Source organism: Drosophila ficusphila, unplaced genomic scaffold (genome assembly GCF_018152265.1).
Source record: "Drosophila ficusphila isolate 14025-0441.05 unplaced genomic scaffold, ASM1815226v1 contig_106, whole genome shotgun sequence".
In the NCBI taxonomy this organism is placed as follows: domain Eukaryota; kingdom Metazoa; phylum Arthropoda; class Insecta; order Diptera; family Drosophilidae; genus Drosophila; species Drosophila ficusphila.
Genome location: NW_025063993.1, coordinates 8,136,387 through 8,155,781, shown reverse-complemented (window position 1 = coordinate 8,155,781; position 19,395 = coordinate 8,136,387). Strand labels below are relative to the sequence as shown.

At 39.6% G+C, this 19,395-nt stretch overlaps 2 protein-coding genes across 2 annotated transcripts; one reads left to right on the top strand and one right to left on the bottom strand.

Annotated features, from left to right (window-relative positions):
* The first annotated feature begins 836 nt into the window (after positions 1 to 836).
* On the top strand, positions 837 to 2,784 carry LOC108096171 (bestrophin-4). Its single transcript, XM_017197554.1, has 4 exons — positions 837 to 947; positions 1,015 to 1,125; positions 1,228 to 1,771; positions 1,825 to 2,784. Exons 1-4 carry the CDS (start codon positions 877 to 879, stop codon positions 2,701 to 2,703), a joined length of 1,605 nt encoding a protein of 534 aa, XP_017053043.1. The 5' UTR covers positions 837 to 876; the 3' UTR covers positions 2,704 to 2,784.
* A 53-nt stretch (positions 2,785 to 2,837) lies between these two features.
* Positions 2,838 to 4,811, bottom strand: LOC108096192 (bestrophin-4). The gene is made up of 5 exons (XM_017197576.2): positions 4,720 to 4,811; positions 3,802 to 4,660; positions 3,534 to 3,731; positions 3,259 to 3,469; positions 2,838 to 3,200 (listed from the first exon to the last, which is right to left on the bottom strand). The coding sequence occupies exons 1-5, from the start codon at positions 4,788 to 4,790 to the stop codon at positions 2,953 to 2,955; spliced, it is 1,587 nt and encodes a 528-aa protein (XP_017053065.1). The 5' UTR covers positions 4,791 to 4,811; the 3' UTR covers positions 2,838 to 2,952.
* Positions 4,812 to 19,395: the final 14,584 nt, after the last annotated feature.

Sequence of the window (19,395 nt, the reverse complement as noted above, 5' to 3'; positions counted from 1 at the left end):
GATTAGGAGTGTTGTTAAGCCAAACCCAAATTTTATTCCGTTTATTATCACGTGTGTATTACTCACTATCATCGGTTTTATGTTAGATACTTCAGGTATAAATTTTCATTTCAAATTGAAGCACAATCTGAACATTAGACGTTGATTTTGATAGATTCATTTTTGATTGCAAATAAAAGTTAACTTTTAAAGATTGTTAACATGCACTAAAAACATGTATTACAAATTCAAAAATAATTATTTTAATGTGGTTTTTTAGAGGAATTATTTATTTATTAAAAATATGAGTGTTTAAAAATTCTTGATATTATTTTTTTGTGTTTTGGATAATTATAGGGAATTATTTTAACCAACTCAACAACTAAATGCTGATAAGACTTTCGAAATGCTCGTGTGAAGAGTCTGAAGTTTTGCCGATGGAGTGGGAAAAAATCACTGCATTGCCACACAGAATGTTTGCCGGGGTATTAAAATTTTATTGCACCTTCTTGAGGCCGCCAGACAAACATATATCCGAGCATATAGGAGAAGGAGCCATGAAGCAGGAGGAACAGGAGGCAACCTCATCACATGTGCGGGCAAGAGCGTGTGGCAAATTGGCCTTTGTGGGTTGTCTGCTGGCCTGGCGGCAAATATAAATGATCTAATTTAAATAATTACGCCCACAAAATGTGACGCGCCTACCAAATTGCCTTCGTTTAATGCTTGAGTGGGAAAATTACCCCCCGGCCAAACCGAAGACTAGAACTAATTTCAAAGTTGGCTTTGCTTATGGCCTCACAAAGTGTTTCCCCCTTTCCATTCGCATTGGCATTGCCAAGTCGATTTCCCAGCCGTTCGGTGTTATTAAAGTTTTCCAATTGACAATTTTCGGGTATGACTGTCTCATACACCGCCGAGGTGGCAACTTGCAGCCACTTCGGATGTTTTTGGAAGCTTTTGATGAGGTGAGACTTCTTCGATTTTCCCAAAAAGGCTATAGTATATATATATGATTATTTTACATATCGGCAGATGGCGTGCGAGCATCTACAAGATTATCTGGGTGGATCTGCTGGCGTTTTTGTTCTGCTACTACTTAATGGCTATCATTTACCGTTATGCTCTAAGGACAAGCGATAAAGCGTAAGTGTGTAAATGGTTTCTAATTTTCTTTAAATAAGAATCCTAAATATACTTATTTATTTTTTGATTAATAATAATCCTTTCCCCTTAATACTTCCCCAGGATTTTTGAGGATATTGTGATGTACTGTCACAGTTATAGTAACCTGATTCCGCTATCCTTCGTCTTGGGTTTCTATGTGGGCATCATAATCGAGCGCTGGTGGAGTCAATATATCACGGTTCCCTGGCCCGATCCCTTGGCGGTTTATGTTAGTGCTTTAGTACGTGGTCAAGATGAACATGGTCGTCTGATGAGACGCACAATAATGAGATATGTTTGTTTGGCCTTGACCATGGTTTTATCCATGATATCGCCGGTTATTAAGAGGCGTTTCCCAACTTACGAGCAGTTGATTGAAGTGGGTCTACTGAATGCTAATGAGGCGAATATTATTAAGGCAATGGATGTCAAGTTTCCGAAGCACCCGAAATATTGGATGCCACTTGTCTGGGCCGCCAGTATTGTCACCAGAGCCCGAAAAGAGGGTCGCATTTGGGATGATTTCTCACTCAAATCCATGATTGATGAACTGAATAAATTCCGAGCTGGGTGCAATATGCTCATTCACTATGATACGATTTCGGTTCCGCTGGTTTACACTCAGGTTAGTCAGGTAAACGTTTAGTTAATACTTAGATTTTTACTTTTTTTATTTAGGTGGTAACCCTGGCAGTTTACTCCTACTTCGCGGCCTCAATTTTTGGACATCAATGGATTGATCGGGAAATTAAGCATCACAATAATGTTGTGAGCTACTATTTCCCTCTATTTAGCACTCTGGAGTTTTTCTTCTTCATGGGCTGGCTGAAGGTGGCCGAAACCCTGATTTGTCCCTTTGGCGACGATGACGATGACTTTGAGTTGAATTGGCTGATTGATCGGAATATACAGGTCAGTTACTTGATTGTGGACGAGATGCACAACGACCATCCGCAGTTGGTGAGGGATCAGTATTGGGATGAGGTCTTTCCGAACGAACTGCCCTATTTGGTGGAAGCGGAAAGAGCCGAACATCCGGAAGCCTCCACCGCTCGCCTGGGCATTCCAAAAGGCGCTCATGTTGCATCCGCAAAGAGCGAAGTTAGTAACGAAGACGATTATACCGAATTCGACGATGAGGATGAGGTTAATCCCGAAGTGACGATCAAATTCGCTCGTCGCTTGTTGAGTTTGAGCAATAGTAGTTCCGTTTCGCTATCGTTATCGGTGTCGGGGAACCCGAGCAAGGATACCCTCAGTTTAGATGGCATGGGTGCCGAGGAGGGTGAAGGCGAGGGGGATCTAAGGACTTTGAATTCCGACAGCAAGGACGACTTCGAACGACTGAAGGAGAGACGCGAAAAGGAGCGTAGGAACCGGCAGCTCCAGCAAACCGCCCTCGCCATGGAGTTAATGAAAGGAGAGCTGGCATCGAATGCAGGGTCAGCAGGATCAAGTCGAACTAACGTACCGCAGAAGGACTCTACAGTCCAAACCGACAGAAGCTACACCAGTCAGAGGAAAAGAGAAAAGGATAAGGACAAAGAAGATGAGTAATAAATAAATCAAGAACAATAATGATCAAAAATAGGGAACAATAAAAAAATACACCACAAATTAAAATAAATGATGGTATTAATGGAAAAATAATGGTTTTTCTAATGGATTAATTTTATGAATAATTAGATAAATAAGGTTCTTGATTATCCAACAATTTAATGTACATTTCAATGGAATATTTTGTATGAAAAGACTCCTGAGGTGTTATTTTGTTCATGTGCTTCATGGTTTCTCTTTTGTATTCTTTTACTCTTGTTTTTCTGGCTTATTTGAAGGATGTGCCTTGCTATTTGACATAGTATCCTGCTGGGTCGCATCGCCCGCTTCCTGGTCCTCCAATAGAGTTTGATCGGACGGAGGACGAAGAACAGTGACTGTGTAAGGAGCTCCAGTAGGATCGTGGTGAAGATGCGTACTGCGCATATCCAAAAATCGGTGGCGTATGCGCTCCCTGCGTTCTCGACGGCGTTGTTCAATAAGCTCGTTGAAATCAACTGTATAACAAAAAGATATTATAAATAATAAATAAATATGGAATGGATGAATACTTACTTGTTGATTGCGACGGTTTCAAGGAGCTTTGTGGATCATCTTGGTCGGACACAAACTGATTTTCACTAAAACTCATTCCCGATGGTCCTTCTTCCATTCGAAAGGAATCTGAGTAACTCCCTGTGGCAGATGGTCTCCCCAGGAAGCTCTGTCTGAAGTTGTGATGAGAACGGGTACTATAGGTCGATTGGAGAGATCCAGGGCGACTTTTCTGTAGTGGCAAACGATTGATTAATTACTGAAAGTAAGATATTGTGTTTAAGAAAACAAACAACCTTGGATTGGGCTTGGGTTTCCATGTAGGCCGTAGATGCTGCCGGTGGATTGGAACGCATCTTTGGCACGGTATAGGGTATTTCATTCGGAAATACTTCCTCCCAGTATTGATCCTTGACAAGTTCCGGATGCTCCTGGTGCATCTCGTCCACAATGCAATATGAAACAGTGAGATTGCGATCAATTATCCAATTAAGCTTAAGGACAGAACAATAATTATAATAATATATTGCATAATAAAATGTAAACTAGCCAAACCGATCTTACCTCGAAGTCGTCATCATCCTCGCCGAAGGGGTTTATCAAGGTCTCCGCCACCTTGAGCCAACCCATGTAGAAGAAGAACTGAAGGACGGTCAGGATGGGGAACCACCTCATTATACTGAGTCCATCCTGGTCCGATTTCGTTTCACTCCACTGCTGACCCAGGAGGCTGAACAGGAAGAACGAGTAAGTGGCCACGGTGACCACCTGGGTGTAGACCAGTGGCACACTAACCCAATCGTAGTAGAGCAAAAAGCCACACAATCCGCGAAACTGATTCAGCTCGTCGATGATTGTCTTAACGGCGTAATCATCGCGGATTTTATTCTCCCTCCGCGCTCTTATCACAATGCTAGCTGCCCAGACGATGGGCATCCAGTGCTTCGGGTAAGAGGGAAACGCCTGATCCAGGGTCTCGATAATCTTTTTTTCATTCTCCAACAGAAAGCCAGCTTCTACGATTTGGTTATAGGTGGGAAATCGGCGCTTAACACGCGGTGAAATCATTCTGAAAACGAGCAACTGGCACAGACAGACATATCTCAGGATTGTTCGCCGCATCACTCGAGCTCGGTCGTCGAAGCCATGGATACTGGTGCTGATTAAAATGGCGATTCCATCTGGCCAGGGAATGGTGGTATACTGCTCCCACCAACGATTCATCACGATCCTTACGAAGAACCCCAGCACGAAGGACAATGGAATGAGGGAACCATTCCTCTCGCAATACGATATGATGGCCTCGAAAAACTTCTTTCCCGCGTCGTTCATCAGCAGGCGATATGTTATGGCCAACAGGCAGTACAATCCGAAGAACACAATCAAATCTGGCCACATCAACTTGTAAATACTTCCGCGCCATCTTAAAACAAATTAAACTTTGAAGGAGAAGGAGTAAAAGATTTTATTTGGAATACTTACCTTACCAGCAAACCCAAAAAATTGCTGAAAACGCTAAATGTGTTCACACGAGATGTATAGGTCACAGTCATGATTGAACGTTTATATTTAACAAATTTAATTCACAGGCAAAAATAACTGACAGTTTAAGCCAAGATAACTAAAGCGGAATAAAATTTATTTTCTATTTTTTGTTTATTTTGTGTTTCATTGAATTTATATTGGGCTTAATGCAATGTTTATTTTAATAAATTCGACGAAACCGGTTAGCTGTTTGAAGACAATTGCTTCGGAAATGATTTGAAAGTACTTGATTAAAAAAGTGATGGCGAATCAACAATACGTGTCTTTTCCATCCAAATGATATCCTTTCCTCCTGAAAGTAACTCATTGATAATTTTATTTATGCCAAAACCATTTCCATTTTGTTTTCTTTTATACCCTGCAGCTGTAAAAAAATGTGGGGGTATATGGTATAGCTATTTCTCTCACAAGTTGTAAAAATAAATTTCATACATCATCCCTGAAGGCGGAATATTTAGTTATTTTTAGAATCAATCTATTGAGTATCCTGAAGTCGTATGTTTGGTGCCCAACATTTTCTACTTGTTTTTATTTACCTTTTCGAGGCCTCCCGCCGAAACTTCAAATCGAATTCATTGCTTCCTGTGACAAAGATTGCCTTTGATGCGTTAAGACAATACGTACAGTTTTGTGAATCATTTATAAACCACAATGCCCATGTGCTTTTGTCATGTGCCAGAAAAGTCCTTCCTGACAGCGGAAAAACCACATGAGCAGCGGCTGAAAAAAGAGGATATCCAACGGGCTCTCATTGTGCGTTCCATTATCATAACCAAACATGGAAAATCTGACGCGATGCGTGTTATTATTTTTTACACTTGACAGCGTTTTCCGCGCTGTAAAAATCGCGACAAAAACGAAATGAAATTACATTGGCGTGCCGCGCGAGAGAAAGGAAAAACTATGGCAACTTTTCATATAACATATTAAATACTCAGATTGGGGTTGACTGAAGGATAAAATAATTCCGATTCCGCTCACCACTTAACTCATTTGGGGCATTATTGGGGTTTGTTTTTATTTGCAGTTCCCTTTGCGTTTGTGCTTTCCAATTTATAATTACAGATCGATATGTTGGCGTTAAAGCGGTCGCACTCTTTTTGTAAACATGGAAAAAAACTTTTGAAGTTGTACCCCTACTAATTAAAGATTTTTAGTTATAAAATTAAAATTTAGAAAAGACTTGAGAACTAGTTAATTTTATTATTTAATTGCGAGTTAATAATTTAAGCTTCCTGTAGTTATTTACCCATCGATTGATTGTACTCCTTTGATATTTAAACATAAATATAAAATAAAAAAATTAATTCAATCACTTACTACCAATAAAGGTATTATATTTTTTTCTGAAATTAAGTGCTTAGGTCATTGTAAAAACGTTTAAAGTCATCAAGAGGACTCGACTAATTGGCCCTACTGTCATCACATCAACTTGTTATTTCGACCAGAGGCCGTAACCAATTCGCGTATGCCCCGTGTCCTCGGGAACAATTCAGGCAGATATGTGGCCATAAATATTTCATATTTGCACATCGCGTAGTTTGTGTTTTGTCGCCTGCTGCTCCTGATTGATGACGCGGTTGAGGATTGCAGATGCGGATTTTCATCCCGCGATATTGGGGGGCTGCACAAAAAGGGGTTAATTTAATTTCGCGCTCGGGCGAATTTGTCCATAATTGGCAATTAGCATTGACCATTGCCATATACATATTCGCCGAACGAAGCCATGGCAATCATCGCCGTTCTGGCCATCATCTCACACGGTCAACTTCCAGCATGGCCAGCAGAACTCCGAGCCAGCAAAGAGTTTGCATTTCTGCATTTGCCCATTGGCAACCAATATTTGCCTGACGGTTGTTCCCTCTGATGTTGTTTTTTGTGACCATTTTTCAAAAAGGGCAAACAAAAAAACTACCAGAATTATTGAGGCGTTGCAACAATAATCATCGATTCGATCTTCCTGTCAATGAATTTACAGCGTTGGAATTATTGATAGCAACAATGTTTCGTTCACGAACATTTAAATATTGAAATGGACATGGCAAACAGAATAAATGCTCTTCGATACAAGAAAAATACTTAATTGTTATTTGCAGTTTGCAGTTTACCCATTTCCTTTGAATGTTATATTTGTTTCAATATTATATAATAATAAAAGTGTACTTAATTTTAAAAAATACATCATCGCTTCTAGCATTTTATTGGCAACTGTAGATGGTTGCACTGCCTGATTGCAGCTGCCTCGTGTCATTAATTGCAACACAGTCATGCAAAATGCGTTTAACGCGAATGTTTTTTCAAGAATTGGGTTGGGGTTTTCCATGTGTTTTCACACCATTTTTCAAAGTCAATTTCGGTTGATTTTTAATGCGACCTTTGGGAAGGAGCATTAGGTAGTTTTATTTCGATACCGTCCCATCTCTACCGCTTGATTAGGAATGATGAGGGTTGGTAGGGAGGCGAGAAAATAGGTTCGAATACATTCAACAAGCTGAAATTGATGAGAGTGGCCCTCAGGTAGGATTGGGTTGGAAATGGAATGGCCCCAGGGAAAAATCAAGACATTTTTTCAAATATATTTTTTGTAGAGCTAACACTGATTTGTGGCGGAGTTCCAGAGGTTATTCCCAGTTTGTAGTTAATTTCCATTTTAATATAAAAGTGGTAAAAGGGTTTCCTTATTTTACGTTAAGAATCTATTCCGTGTTTTACAACCCTTTGTAAGTTGTGCAACATAACTGATACTGATAAACACAAATCAAAATTTGATATATTATATACATAATTAAATTTCTGAAATATACTTTTTATACATTTTACAAAATAAATAAAAATTTAAAAAATTAAGGTTTATTCATTCTTATCGCTGACACCTCTTCGTGTAAACTTTCTTATCCCAAATCCTTTCACTTTAATTTGCCTTCAATCTCATCCGTCACTCCAAATCTTGATTCGAAATAAACAGACCCAACAGCTTTATAGATTAGGCTGCTGCCGCAAAGCAAAAGCTCACACAATCTTTAACCCAATCGGAACAAGGCCATAATGCCCCACAAACCCAAGATGCATTAGGACATCTTTGGACATTATCGTTCCCGGTCATCTTTGACTTTCATCTAAGCCAAGGCTAATATCAGTCATTCAGCCCTTGAAACCTTTTTTTTTTGTTGGAAAGGTTAGTCCGAATCCGGTTGTTAGAGAGCTAATTATGTGACAGCCTATTAGCAACTCGATAAATATGTGCCCAGCGGAGGAAGGACGTCCACGGGACCCGCAATCCCACCCAGCCATTCGAGAAAAGTTTGCTTTGTGGGGAAAGCGCCTCGCCGGCTTTCCACTCATTCATTAGATATGCGAACCTTGCTCCCGGCTGATTATGACAAAGCACTTTTGCCCAATTGGGTAAATTAGGTGGAAACTGAAAACTAAATGAAACGGAACTTGGCACACGCCCACAATCTTTTTTTTTTTTTTTGGTTGTAGCAACGTCGCTCTAATTTTTAACCCAACCAAAGCCGGAAAAAGGCGGAAGGGAAGAAATAAAATACCGTTTTGACGTTTTACTTTTATTTTTTGGCCGAGTTTTTACAGCGCAGCTCGGAAAACTCGGACCACGAACCGGAGCAATTATTTTGCATTAACGAAAGGGTTTAACATTTGCGTTTTAGCCGACGTTTAACAACAACAAGCCGCACATTACGATGGGGCTTTTGGACTTCTAAAGGGCGGTGAGGGGGCGTGGCCAAGTTGGACAGTTGTCCTGAGGGTTGTACGCCTTGTAATTCGTTTCGTTAAATACCCTGCTAAAGCGGTACATAAACCAATCGGGGTATGATAGTCCGCTAAACCATTTAGCTACAAAATATTAAATCAATAGGGAGTTTATTGCGACACAGAAACCAAAAACCAATATGTAAAAATGAAGCTAAGCCAAAAACTTATTAAATATATTTCGAAAATGTATAACGTAAACAAGCAAGAAATGTTTTATCAATACACAAAACACAATTTTCTATTTTAATGAATTATGTATTTATATTGCAGAAATTTATGCATTGATTTAATTATTTTAAAAGCAAGCTTTCAAAAATAACGGTAAAAAATAAGTAAACCAAATAATCTAGGATAATCTGAAGTCGAGTCTCCAGCCTTTAGCATTCCCAAACATTTTTTGTGGCTGCTGCGACGACGACGATAAATTGTTGTAATTAATTTTTATTTAACTGTGAAAATGGAAATGCTCTTTTTTTGGCCGTTTTCAAATTGGCTTAAAATGTAAATTATTATTGTGGCCAGAATCGTGCTACATCATGCCAAAAGGGGCTGGGGATTGAGGTATTTCCCCAGCACTTTGCGATGTCTATTAATTAAGCTACATGTGTGTGGGCAGAACTTCCTCAAACCCCGCCTTTCTGCCTTTGTGGTTGGCAGTTTTGTTAAACCTGGAAAATGGGGGAAACGGAAAAGTGGGCGGGGCAGGCAGCTCCGTGTTGTAAGTGATAATTACAAGTTGGCAAAACTTTTCACACACAACGAGCGACGAGCGACGAAGTCTGAAGGAGACAGACAGCTCCAGCTTTTGCCAAAAAGTAATTACAATTAAGCCGACGAGCATTTGGGAACTCATTTTATTAGTTTATCCATCTCCACTCCATCTACTCAAAAAGTTGCAAGTATTTTTCAAGAATTTATTAAAAAGAAAAGCAGAGACAGAAAAATGATGTACAAAACGCTTCTCTAATTTCCAAAAAAAAAAAAAAAGAAAATGAAAGGAACTCACCAAACAAACTTTTACGCTTTGAATCCTTTCACTTAAAGCCCTGGCTGTCTGTCCCCTCTGCAGAAAGTTTTGTCTAAGTATTACCAATAAAATTGATGGAGAAATAGTCCAGAACTATTTGGCTGTAGATAAAAACTTTTCCCGCACACACAGGGATATTACAAGTGGGTTGGAGGAACAGGCCAACTGCAGCTGGAGAATAGGAACAAGCTTAGCTTAATATTAAAATTCGCCTCCCCTTCGAAGAAGTGAACTGAGAACAATTTGGGTGCCAAGCAAAAAGTACAGAAATTGGGGGAAATCCCATTGTTATGAAACACAGGGGCGACTGCAACGGTAGAATACTTTTGCAAGTAAGTGTTAGGGTTAGTTATCCAAGGAAGCCCTTTCTCCCCTCCTTTTATTTTTCAGGGATCAAAACTCTTTGCCATTCAAGTCCTGAAGTAAAGACTTTGGCACTTTTGGACTCTAAAGAAACTATAAATGGAATGTTTGGCAAAGCTTCAAATGAATAAATGAATAAACCCGATTCATTGAACGAATCGAAGGAGAAAGGAAGTGAAGAGGCAGAGCTTAAATTTATTGAATTTGCAAAGGGTTTTTGGCAAGCCAAATCAAAAGGCTTTTATGAAATAGGTATTTTTAAAAATTCACGAAAAATATCAGAACTCATAAAAATAACAAATTTAATTTATTCATTTAATTTTATTATACTGGTTTAGGTTATGTCCATTGCAAATAATATGACCTAAAATCTATATAACATAGATTTATATATTTTGGTATAAACAATACCTTTTTTAAAAGACTCTCTAATCCTTATAAATCTATAAACGGATATTAAACTTTTTGAAAAACTTCTGGTTCGCATCAACTCTCTTGTTCTCCTTAACTTTTAAGCTTCATTAAAGCCTTAAGCCAATTTATACATCTATTTATCCGTCTTTCATTTTTCTTCACTTCACTTCTAAACTCTCATCGCCCATAAAAAGAAAAAAATTATAAAACTCTCCAGCCAGAAGATACAAATTTTGTAGGCCAATTATTGACACATTTAACCAAAAAGACGTCTGGAGGTTTAACGCCTGAGCAAAATCATATAAAAACCAATCAAAGTTTTTCTTCGAACAGGTGTCCGGGCTCCACTTTTCCCCTATTTCCACTCCGAATTTCCCTTCCCTGCTTCCCTTTTTGGCCCATTGACGCCGAAACACGCACAAGTTTCAGCTACTTGTAATTAGCTTTTCTTGTTCGATTCGTTTGGCAGCAGCCAAAAAACGCTTGTCCCACCCAAAATTTTCCTCCGCTTTCCTATTTTCCTCCCGAAACTTTGCGTGCAGAAATTCCGCCTCTAAGGCAGCCAAAGATTTAACTTTTTGATTGAGAAAACATCATTAACGCACGTAAAAGGTGAACTAACTATTTACGGGTCTCAGCTCTATTTCTGTGGTGGTGTGCGTGAGTATCTGTGTAGGTTGCAAGTTTTTGCTTTCCGATGCTAAAAATCAAATAGGGGAAAAGAGCGCGAAATGCGGTGAACGAGGGTAAAAAGATGCGGGATGAGCCAGCAAAGTTTCTAATCACATTTACCGCAATTACTAACAAGGTTTTTTGTTAACTTGGCTCAGATGAAAAGTGGAGAGGGCAGGGGGCCATGGCCTCAAATATGTGTGTGTGTACAACAAAGTAAATTAAATAATTTAATTAATTATGAAATTTGGGTTAGCAGAACGGAGCTGATGAAGCAGCACCAATCAAGATGGCATTAAAAGTAATCTGATTTGGTTAACAGAACACAGGAGAAGGGAATTTCCCTGTAAAATTCTTGGGCAAAAGATGAAAGAAGCGTTAATAAATTAAGCAGGAATTTCCGGGGGCTTCGTCGCGCTCTTAAAAAAGGATCCTAAATCTAGTTATATAAAAGCGTACAATCATGAAGCCACAAAGAAGCCCTTTATTGCAATGGAAAATCAAATCAAAACAAAGTTTTAATTTGGGGTGGCTCTCCTACTGAATAAATTAAAAACAGGAATCTAAAATACCTAGTTACTTCTGCCACTTAAGCATTAAAAAACTCCTATACCGATCCTTTTTTTTAGGGATCCCCTTATCTAAAAAGTAATCGCAAACCACTACCCTATCAAAATAGTGAAAAATTTCTGCATAATCAATTACGGCCTATGGCGTTGGATAGCCACCCCTTAAAAATTTAAAAAAAAAAAATAACCAACCGAAAACATTTAAATCGAACTAATTCAACCCTAACGAATTGATAATGCATTATCTCGGGAACCGAACTATCCCTCTATCCCTTTTCCGATGCTCCATCAAAGTCAGCGACAATTCTACCTGGTTGCTGCCAAATTATTTATATCGCACTTAAATTGGCAATGAATAGAAAATTAGGGTTTCCCGGCTGAATGGAAAAAGGGGTGAGGATATAATGTCCTCGGCGACAGCTGCTCTCGTCGCTCCGAACAATTCTTCTTAGACTTGCAGTCAGGCGTTAAGCCATTGATCGGAACCCCTACCGCTTATATAGAGCCGGTTCCTACGGATCCTAAGTAAATAACAATAAAGTCGCAAAAGAAGAAAAAAAACGAGGCAAGGGAAAACGATCTTAATCTTGTGACAATTAACGTTGGACTTTAATGATAGGGGCGCGACTACGACAGAAGCCTTAAAGTAAGAAAGAATAACAAGGATAATCCAGTGAAAGTACTTGGAGGCGGAAAACGCTCTCGATTCTCGTTGGGTTCTCAAGTGCTCTGAACAAGGATAACCGAGGAATTGAAAACTTGAACATTTTTTCTTTTTTGCTGTCAGATTTTCTTGTGCCTCCTCCCCCTTTTTTCCCAGTATCAGTTCATTTGCTCGTGATTTCGGGCCACGCTTAACAATATTTCAAACTGCAAACTTTTTCTCGTTCCTCTGCTTTTCTCACGCCCACTCAATGGGCCCACAAAATTTGACCAAAGAAATAAAAGGGGGCAAAAATGAAAAGCAAACTCAGATGTGAATGGGAAAACACAGTTTGGAAAAGTGTCTGAATTGGCGGGCACAACAAAAGCTGGACAAACTAGAGCCTCAAGTGCAGAAGGTGCTCGCAAAAGGAGTGTATGCCCAGCTCTGAAAATTGGAACACAACTTTGATATTCGCATTCAGAAATAACACTAGTGAATAGTGCTTTACTTATAAAAACTTTTTGCAAATATTAGTCAAGTTGGGTTTTTACAAAACCATTATTCAATTAACAAAAAAGGTCCTCATCAACTAGATATACTGAACCCTATAAAAGCTGTATTTATATTGCCTACTTTCTACTTTGCAAAATCGTGTTAGCCTTACTTTTACTCAATTATTTTGAAATGATATGTAATCTTTGGCCCCTTAGTTCGCAAACTGATCTTTCACTTGCAACTTGACCATCTCCTCGACTTCGACACCCCAATTTTCTTATAGTAAATTTCTACTTCGTTATGTCGTAATTTGTCTGGGGCTACCGACAAACCTGGAAATAAAATTCCCTCGCACGAATTTTCCGCACCCAAAAGTCTCACACTGACACTCTCTAGCTGCTTTCATTCATTCACACGCACACAGACACACACTCAGAAGAAAAACCTAACGGAAAAGCGGAAGAAAAGCGGAGAAAGGAGCCAGAAAAAAATTTGCTCGCTTCGTTTTCTGCTTGAATTACAAATTGCAACATCAAAAGTTTGACGTTCTTCGTTCGCTTTTCCCGACCACCCACAATCCACCACCCACCACCCACAATTTTTCACCCCACAATCCCCTGTTGTTGTGTTGTTGTTATTGTTGGTTAACAATACTTTCGGGTTCGGCTGCTGCTCCTTGGCTGCTTCTGCTTTCTGCTGCTCTCCCTGAATGCCGAAAGGAAAGCAATTTTCCAGCAATATGTTGAACGTATTAGAATTTTGTTTACACTCGAAATGGAAAACATGTTGGGCAATGCAACGTCGCACAGTCATACGAAAGTGTGTGAAAATTGGGTGGGTGGGCGTTTGGCTGACGCTGAAGGCCGAAGACTGAATTCTGAAGTCTGAAAACTGAAAACTGAAATCCGTGATAGGGACAGGAAGCTTTCCACATATATGTCGCTCATTTGTTTGCATTGAAATTCAGTTATCAGACTTATTGGTGAGTAAGGAAATGGACTTTGATTTTCGGTATAAAATGCCCCAAAACTTTTCGACTTAACTAGGACTTTCCCCACTTCGCCCCTCATCCGCAGATCGTATGCTAATTACTTTCGAGCAGCAGGAGCAAAAGCAGCAGCTGTTGTAATAACTCAGCCATAAACTGCTCAATGTATACACTAAAAATTATGCATAATTATTTCAAAGCGTTTTCATTAATTAGCTTCCTGCAGAGCAGTGAGCTGCCCAAGGAAGAAGTCGGCTTGTGGCAAGGATGTTCCAAGATTTCGACAAACTTATTGGGTATCAAATCAACACCAAAAATAAATATTTTTGCTTTAGATACAAGTTAGTAAGTATAAATAGGAAAGATAAAATGTTTGATCATTTACAATTCCCTCCTAATGAGAATCCACATTACCTTCGCAATGAAAAACATAGTTCTAAGCCAAATCTCGCTGAGGAAATCTAAAAACCGGAACAAGTATTTTTCACCCACCCTCGCGCTTTCTATATAGGTCGCTAGGTGGCGCCAGGCGCACATTGCAGCGCAGATTTCGACAATTTAACACCTTCATTATTAATTGAAGATATACCCCAACGAGGTGGAGCTGGGGGGCACCAACTCGAAACTGGGTAAATTTTTATTCTACTGCTTAAAAGTTTTTTGTTTTCTTTTGCTGGTTTTTTGCGTGTGTTTTGCTGAAAGCTTCGCCCACAACTTTTGGAATATTAATGATGAGAGCAGCTTGACTTCTGCTTTTCCTTTCTCTGCTGCTCCTTCCAACTTTCATTATTATAGTATGCATTGTTCGAGGAGTGGGTTTTGGCGAGCTAAATTGTTGGAACGTTTCTACCCGTGGCTTATTAAGCTGCCAAGCTTTGAATCTGATGCACAGGAAAAAATATTTTAGTGCTTGGTAAATCAATTAATCGCTTTCGAGGTCAAAATATCTATTTTCTTTTGTAATAATATTTATTTAAAAAATGTCACAATAATTATTAGCAAATTTATAAAAAATAAAAGACAACTTTACAATCTTTTCATGAGTGTAATTTTTGTAATGCTCGACAAAGCAAATGATTTCCGACGGAATTATGTTATGGCAAATATGAATTTAGTGCAGGAGTCGGGATAGAATGGGTAATGCTCCTTAATTGCCGTTGAAAAGGTCAGCGGGAAGCTTTTCTCATTGTAGAGGTCATTTGAAGGAGTAGGAGTAGCGAAAGGATTTCGAGCTCTCTTTCGTTATAATTGATTGAGTTACGATGATGATGGATGCTTCATTTGCTGCTCAGTTGTTCGTATTGCTAAGTCAAGTATTTTTCAGGTATTTTTTGTATTTCTGAATCGAAGTTCATTGAATAGATGAGTGGAATTTCATTAAGGCACCGATTGTTTTCGGAATTCGCCTAGCGGGGGTGTCTGAAGTGGCTTTATTATGATTGAAATCAAAATGAAATTGTGGAAACCAACCAATTCAATAAAAATATTCAATATAAATATATGTTTGGTATATTGTTAACCAAAACATATATATTTTTCAACACATTTAAAAGCCATAAAATATTTAAACCACAAAATGCAACAAAATCCAGAGCCATCAATCAATGGCGACAATCCCGGGTAAGTTTGAGTAAACATCACGTGATCCACTGCATAATTCCCTTCATTAAACCTTTGGTCCCACACATCTGCTCCAAATATCTCATTGTTGGTAGGGCAATGTATGGTTGAGCCAATGTTTTGGGTATTATATGGCAATAATCCAGAAAGGACCTTCGCGGTGCTTTCTCCGCCTCACCCTCGATGAACTTCCCCTCCCCCTTGATTTTCCTCATTAGCGTTTCATAAATTTGATTAAGACAATCCCAAGGGGAATCCGCTGTTGCTATTTGCTTATTTGTTTGTCTGCAAGGGGAAGGGATTTCCACCCCAGCATTTGCCAAATTAGCAGGCGTATAGCCACCACCAAGATAATGCACATATTGCATCAGACACTCGGGGTTGATTTATATCCATTTGTATGCAGATATATCATGGAAGTCTTTTACATTTTCGACGCCGCTTTAATTGGATTAATTTGTATTAATATTTATTAGAGGCAAATGCAGACAGCGCTCAAAGTGGAGAGCCTCGGGCTATTTAAGCAGCAGAATCCGAATCCAAGGAGCGACGGACCCATTTTCATATCGACTCGGGGGGGGGGGCAGGAGATACTATATGGCTCTTCTTCCTGCGCAAAGCACAAAACATGGCCAAGAGCGGAACGTGGCTAAAATGTGCACTTGGAACTTGGAACTGTCAAAGCAAATATGTCAAACATGGCAGCGTTTGTCCTTGGCTGCTGCACCATTTTTTCCTTAGCATTTTCCCTTCTATTTGCTTTGCTCTCGAGCGATGTTTGCCCTCATATATGTATGAATGTCCTGGCTCCTTTTCCTTTTCTTCTTCCTCCCTTCTGGATCCTGGCTCCTGGCTCCTGGCAACCCTACCGCTTTCCCTCCGCCGTTCCCTCCTCTACGCTCCTTCTGCATTTGTTTGTTAGCAAACATGTAAGTTGCCTTTGGCCAGCGCCTCAGGAGGCGGGACTACAACGGGGAAAAGGCTATGAACAGAGAGAAAAACTGTGAACTAGAAAATGTCTTCACTAAGAAACAGAAGATTAGTTACATTTTTGAACACAACAATATAGATTTGACTATATGATTATACAGTTTATTTATATAAGTAATTAAATAAGATTTAATTATAGTCTACAGTTTCTCATGTCTCTATATTCTTTTCATGGGAACTTTAAGTAGTGAGTAGAGAATCATTAATATATATTATATTTAAAAATAAAAAAATAAATTAGTTTTTTTTGCCAATGATACGTTACATTCCTTCAGCTAAGTTGAACAACAACTAAAACATAATTTCATTACCACATATAGCAAATCGCTTAAGTTGAAATAAAGGCCCATAGGCAATAACAAATAAAGTATGTGGTAATATTTACTTTTAGTATGTGAGTGGCTACTCTTTTCTCCGAGTTTACTGGGAACTGGGAATAGTTTGGTGGGGAGATTGCGATGGAGGAGAAGCGACAGGCGAGACACATCGCTTACTTCAATCATCTGGCACTTGGCTCCCACTCTGCTCCGCTGCACTCCTATTCCTTTATGTCTGACTATGGTCTTTCGATTCCGTACACCCCGCTGCTATATCAAACCATCCCCCTTACCCTCTTACCCCCGCACTCCAAACGTCACACAACGAAAATCTATTTTACAATGCAAGAAAAAGTCCTTTGCCTCGGTGAATCTTCTACTTCAGCTTCGATGTCTCTGGTCCCTGGGAGCTTTGTGCCCATTTTATATTTTTTTGGCAAACACTTCATACTTTTTGGCAGCATACCCCCAGCGTGCCACGCCCCCATTTGGCCGCCCCCTCGCTGATGTATTTGATTTCGCAAAGTGCGCGCTGGAAATTTGATTTCGACTGCAGCAGCAGCAGGACGAAGGATGTACGTCTGCCATGTGTCATCCAGTTCGCACACACACACACGCACACACCCACTCACACATCCGCCAATCACAGACACGCCCCCTTCAGGCCACTCGCCGCCCCTTTTTCTTGGCCTTTGTCCCGTTTCTGATGCACAATGTCATATGTGCAATGTCTGGAGACACAAATGGCAGCAAATAGCTTTGACTCCGATTTTGATTCTGATTTCGATTCCGATTCAGATTCGGATTCGGATACAGCGCATATTAAGCTTCAATTATCTACGCCGCCTTATTGCATTTTCCTGTCATTCTTGAGGTGGGAAAGTGGCCGCAGTTTAAGAAAAACCACAAGCCGAAGTGAAACCTTCGCACACAGAATAAACCACTTATTTATTATTATGATCTTGAATACCTTTAATAAAAAATCAAGCAGGTAAAATAGTTTTCCTTTGTTTACTTAAAAAATTCAAAGCTTTAGAGTCTTTGAACATAGCCAAAGAGTCTTTATAAATATTAAAAGCCTAATTATATATATCAAAATTAATTTTGTAATTGAACCTCTTACATTCCCACGATAAAACTTAATATTCCGTCTCGAATTTTACACATTCAGCTAATTCCCTACTCCAAGTCGAATCCTCAGTGCCACCCGGTAACCGAATTCCCCCTTCCCTTGAATCTTGACACCTTGGAAAACAAAGCCAAAATCCATTAACGTTTTGACGCCTGCTCAGCCCTTTTCCTCCCCGTTTCTCGGATTTCCGCACGCATCGCATTCGGTGGCATCATAACTATAACTATAATGCTTATCACGCTCCACACTCCAGCACGCTTAGGACTTTCTTTCGTGCTTTTCCCTCCGCCTTCCCATTTTCCATTGCCACGATCCAGCCAATGGGGCGAAAACAAATGACAAACTTTTCAGCGCTCTGGATTCGAATTTAACTCGTTAACAAACCATAAAGTGAAATTTATGTTGACTACGTGTGTGGGCCAGGCAAATTCAGAGCAGCTCCCCCAAAAAGGATTGCCGCTTCAGGTTGGCTACTCTTTCATCCTGCTATCCATCTAACTATCAGTATCTCGACGTGCGCCTTTATGTTTACAGTAAGACGTAGTCAACATGGACCAATATCTAGTTTAGAAAAGTTTTCTTTTATATAAAAACTTTATTAAAACACTATAACAATCCAGTTTCAGGATAATGATATCCTAAGAAAAATTTTATATAAAGCCATATAATTAAGCATAAGCAAGTTCCACTGTACCGTGATGCACCTTTATTCCATCTATTTGCTCACAGTTGTCATTAAACTTGGCTGCTGAATTTTCACTTTGAAGTTGTTTTGCGGGGGGAGGACGGGCTTTTCAATGGGCTAAGCGGCAATCCAATGCCATGGAAAACGAAAGGATAAATCCCAGACAGGAAGGGAAAGGATAAAGGAGGCGGGGTTGGGGGCGGCAGAAGCCCAGAACCCATCTCTTTCTTAGCCATTGTTCAAGTTGCATTTGATGCTTTGACTGCGTCACTGCACGTTCTATGCGAATATATCTCTATATACATATATATTCACATATAGTTTGTAGCCTGTGTATAACTGATATTTTACGTGCCACACACGCATGTCCTTTCCTTACACCCGTGTGTGAGTGTATGTGTGTGTAATGATTCGTTGTGTGTTTTATGTCCTTGGGTAACATAAATTGAATTTCACAAAATTGTTGAAGCATAAAACCTGCTTCAAGTGAAATTTTAGCGTGTTCATTCTCGTATAAAATAATGTTTTTTTCTGTCTGTCATTCCAATCAACAAGAAGAAGAAGACGAAGCTAGAAGAATGGGAGGAAACCCCTTTCCAAGATCGGAAAAGAAAACTGCCGCGTCACAAAGCTTCGAGGAGAAACAGCAACAAACACAACGAGATGAAGCTAATTTACAAGGCGTCCCATGGACAACATTTAAGTCATGTCAAAGGAAATCCACGAGGTGGAGCGGGAAAAATGCAGGAAGGGACATCGGGCCACTGCCAAACTTTGGGCCTTCTGTTGTGTCAGGCACACATCCTGCACTTAAAGAAATCTTGTTTGGTAGGAGCAACATATGCAAAATTAAATCTATTTTTCAACAAGTTTAACAAACAATCTTTAGAAAACTTTTCATCTTTGCTATAACTGCAAGGG

Excerpts from the sequence above, each read along its gene's own strand:
- LOC108096171 (XM_017197554.1), top strand. The coding sequence starts at position 877 with ATGACTGTCTCATACACCGCCGAGGTGGCAACTTGCAGCCACTTCGGA. Across the intron at positions 1,126-1,227 it reads CTAAGGACAAGCGATAAAGC|GATTTTTGAGGATATTGTGA; the intron begins GTAAGTGTGTAA and ends ATACTTCCCCAG. Across the intron at positions 1,772-1,824 it reads TTCCGCTGGTTTACACTCAG|GTGGTAACCCTGGCAGTTTA; the intron begins GTTAGTCAGGTA and ends TTTTTTATTTAG.
- LOC108096192 (XM_017197576.2), bottom strand. The coding sequence starts at position 4,790 with ATGACTGTGACCTATACATCTCGTGTGAACACATTTAGCGTTTTCAGC. Across the intron at positions 3,732-3,801 it reads AGGATGATGACGACTTCGAG|CTTAATTGGATAATTGATCG; the intron begins GTAAGATCGGTT and ends TCTGTCCTTAAG. Across the intron at positions 3,470-3,533 it reads AAACCCAAGCCCAATCCAAG|AAAAGTCGCCCTGGATCTCT; the intron begins GTTGTTTGTTTT and ends TTGCCACTACAG.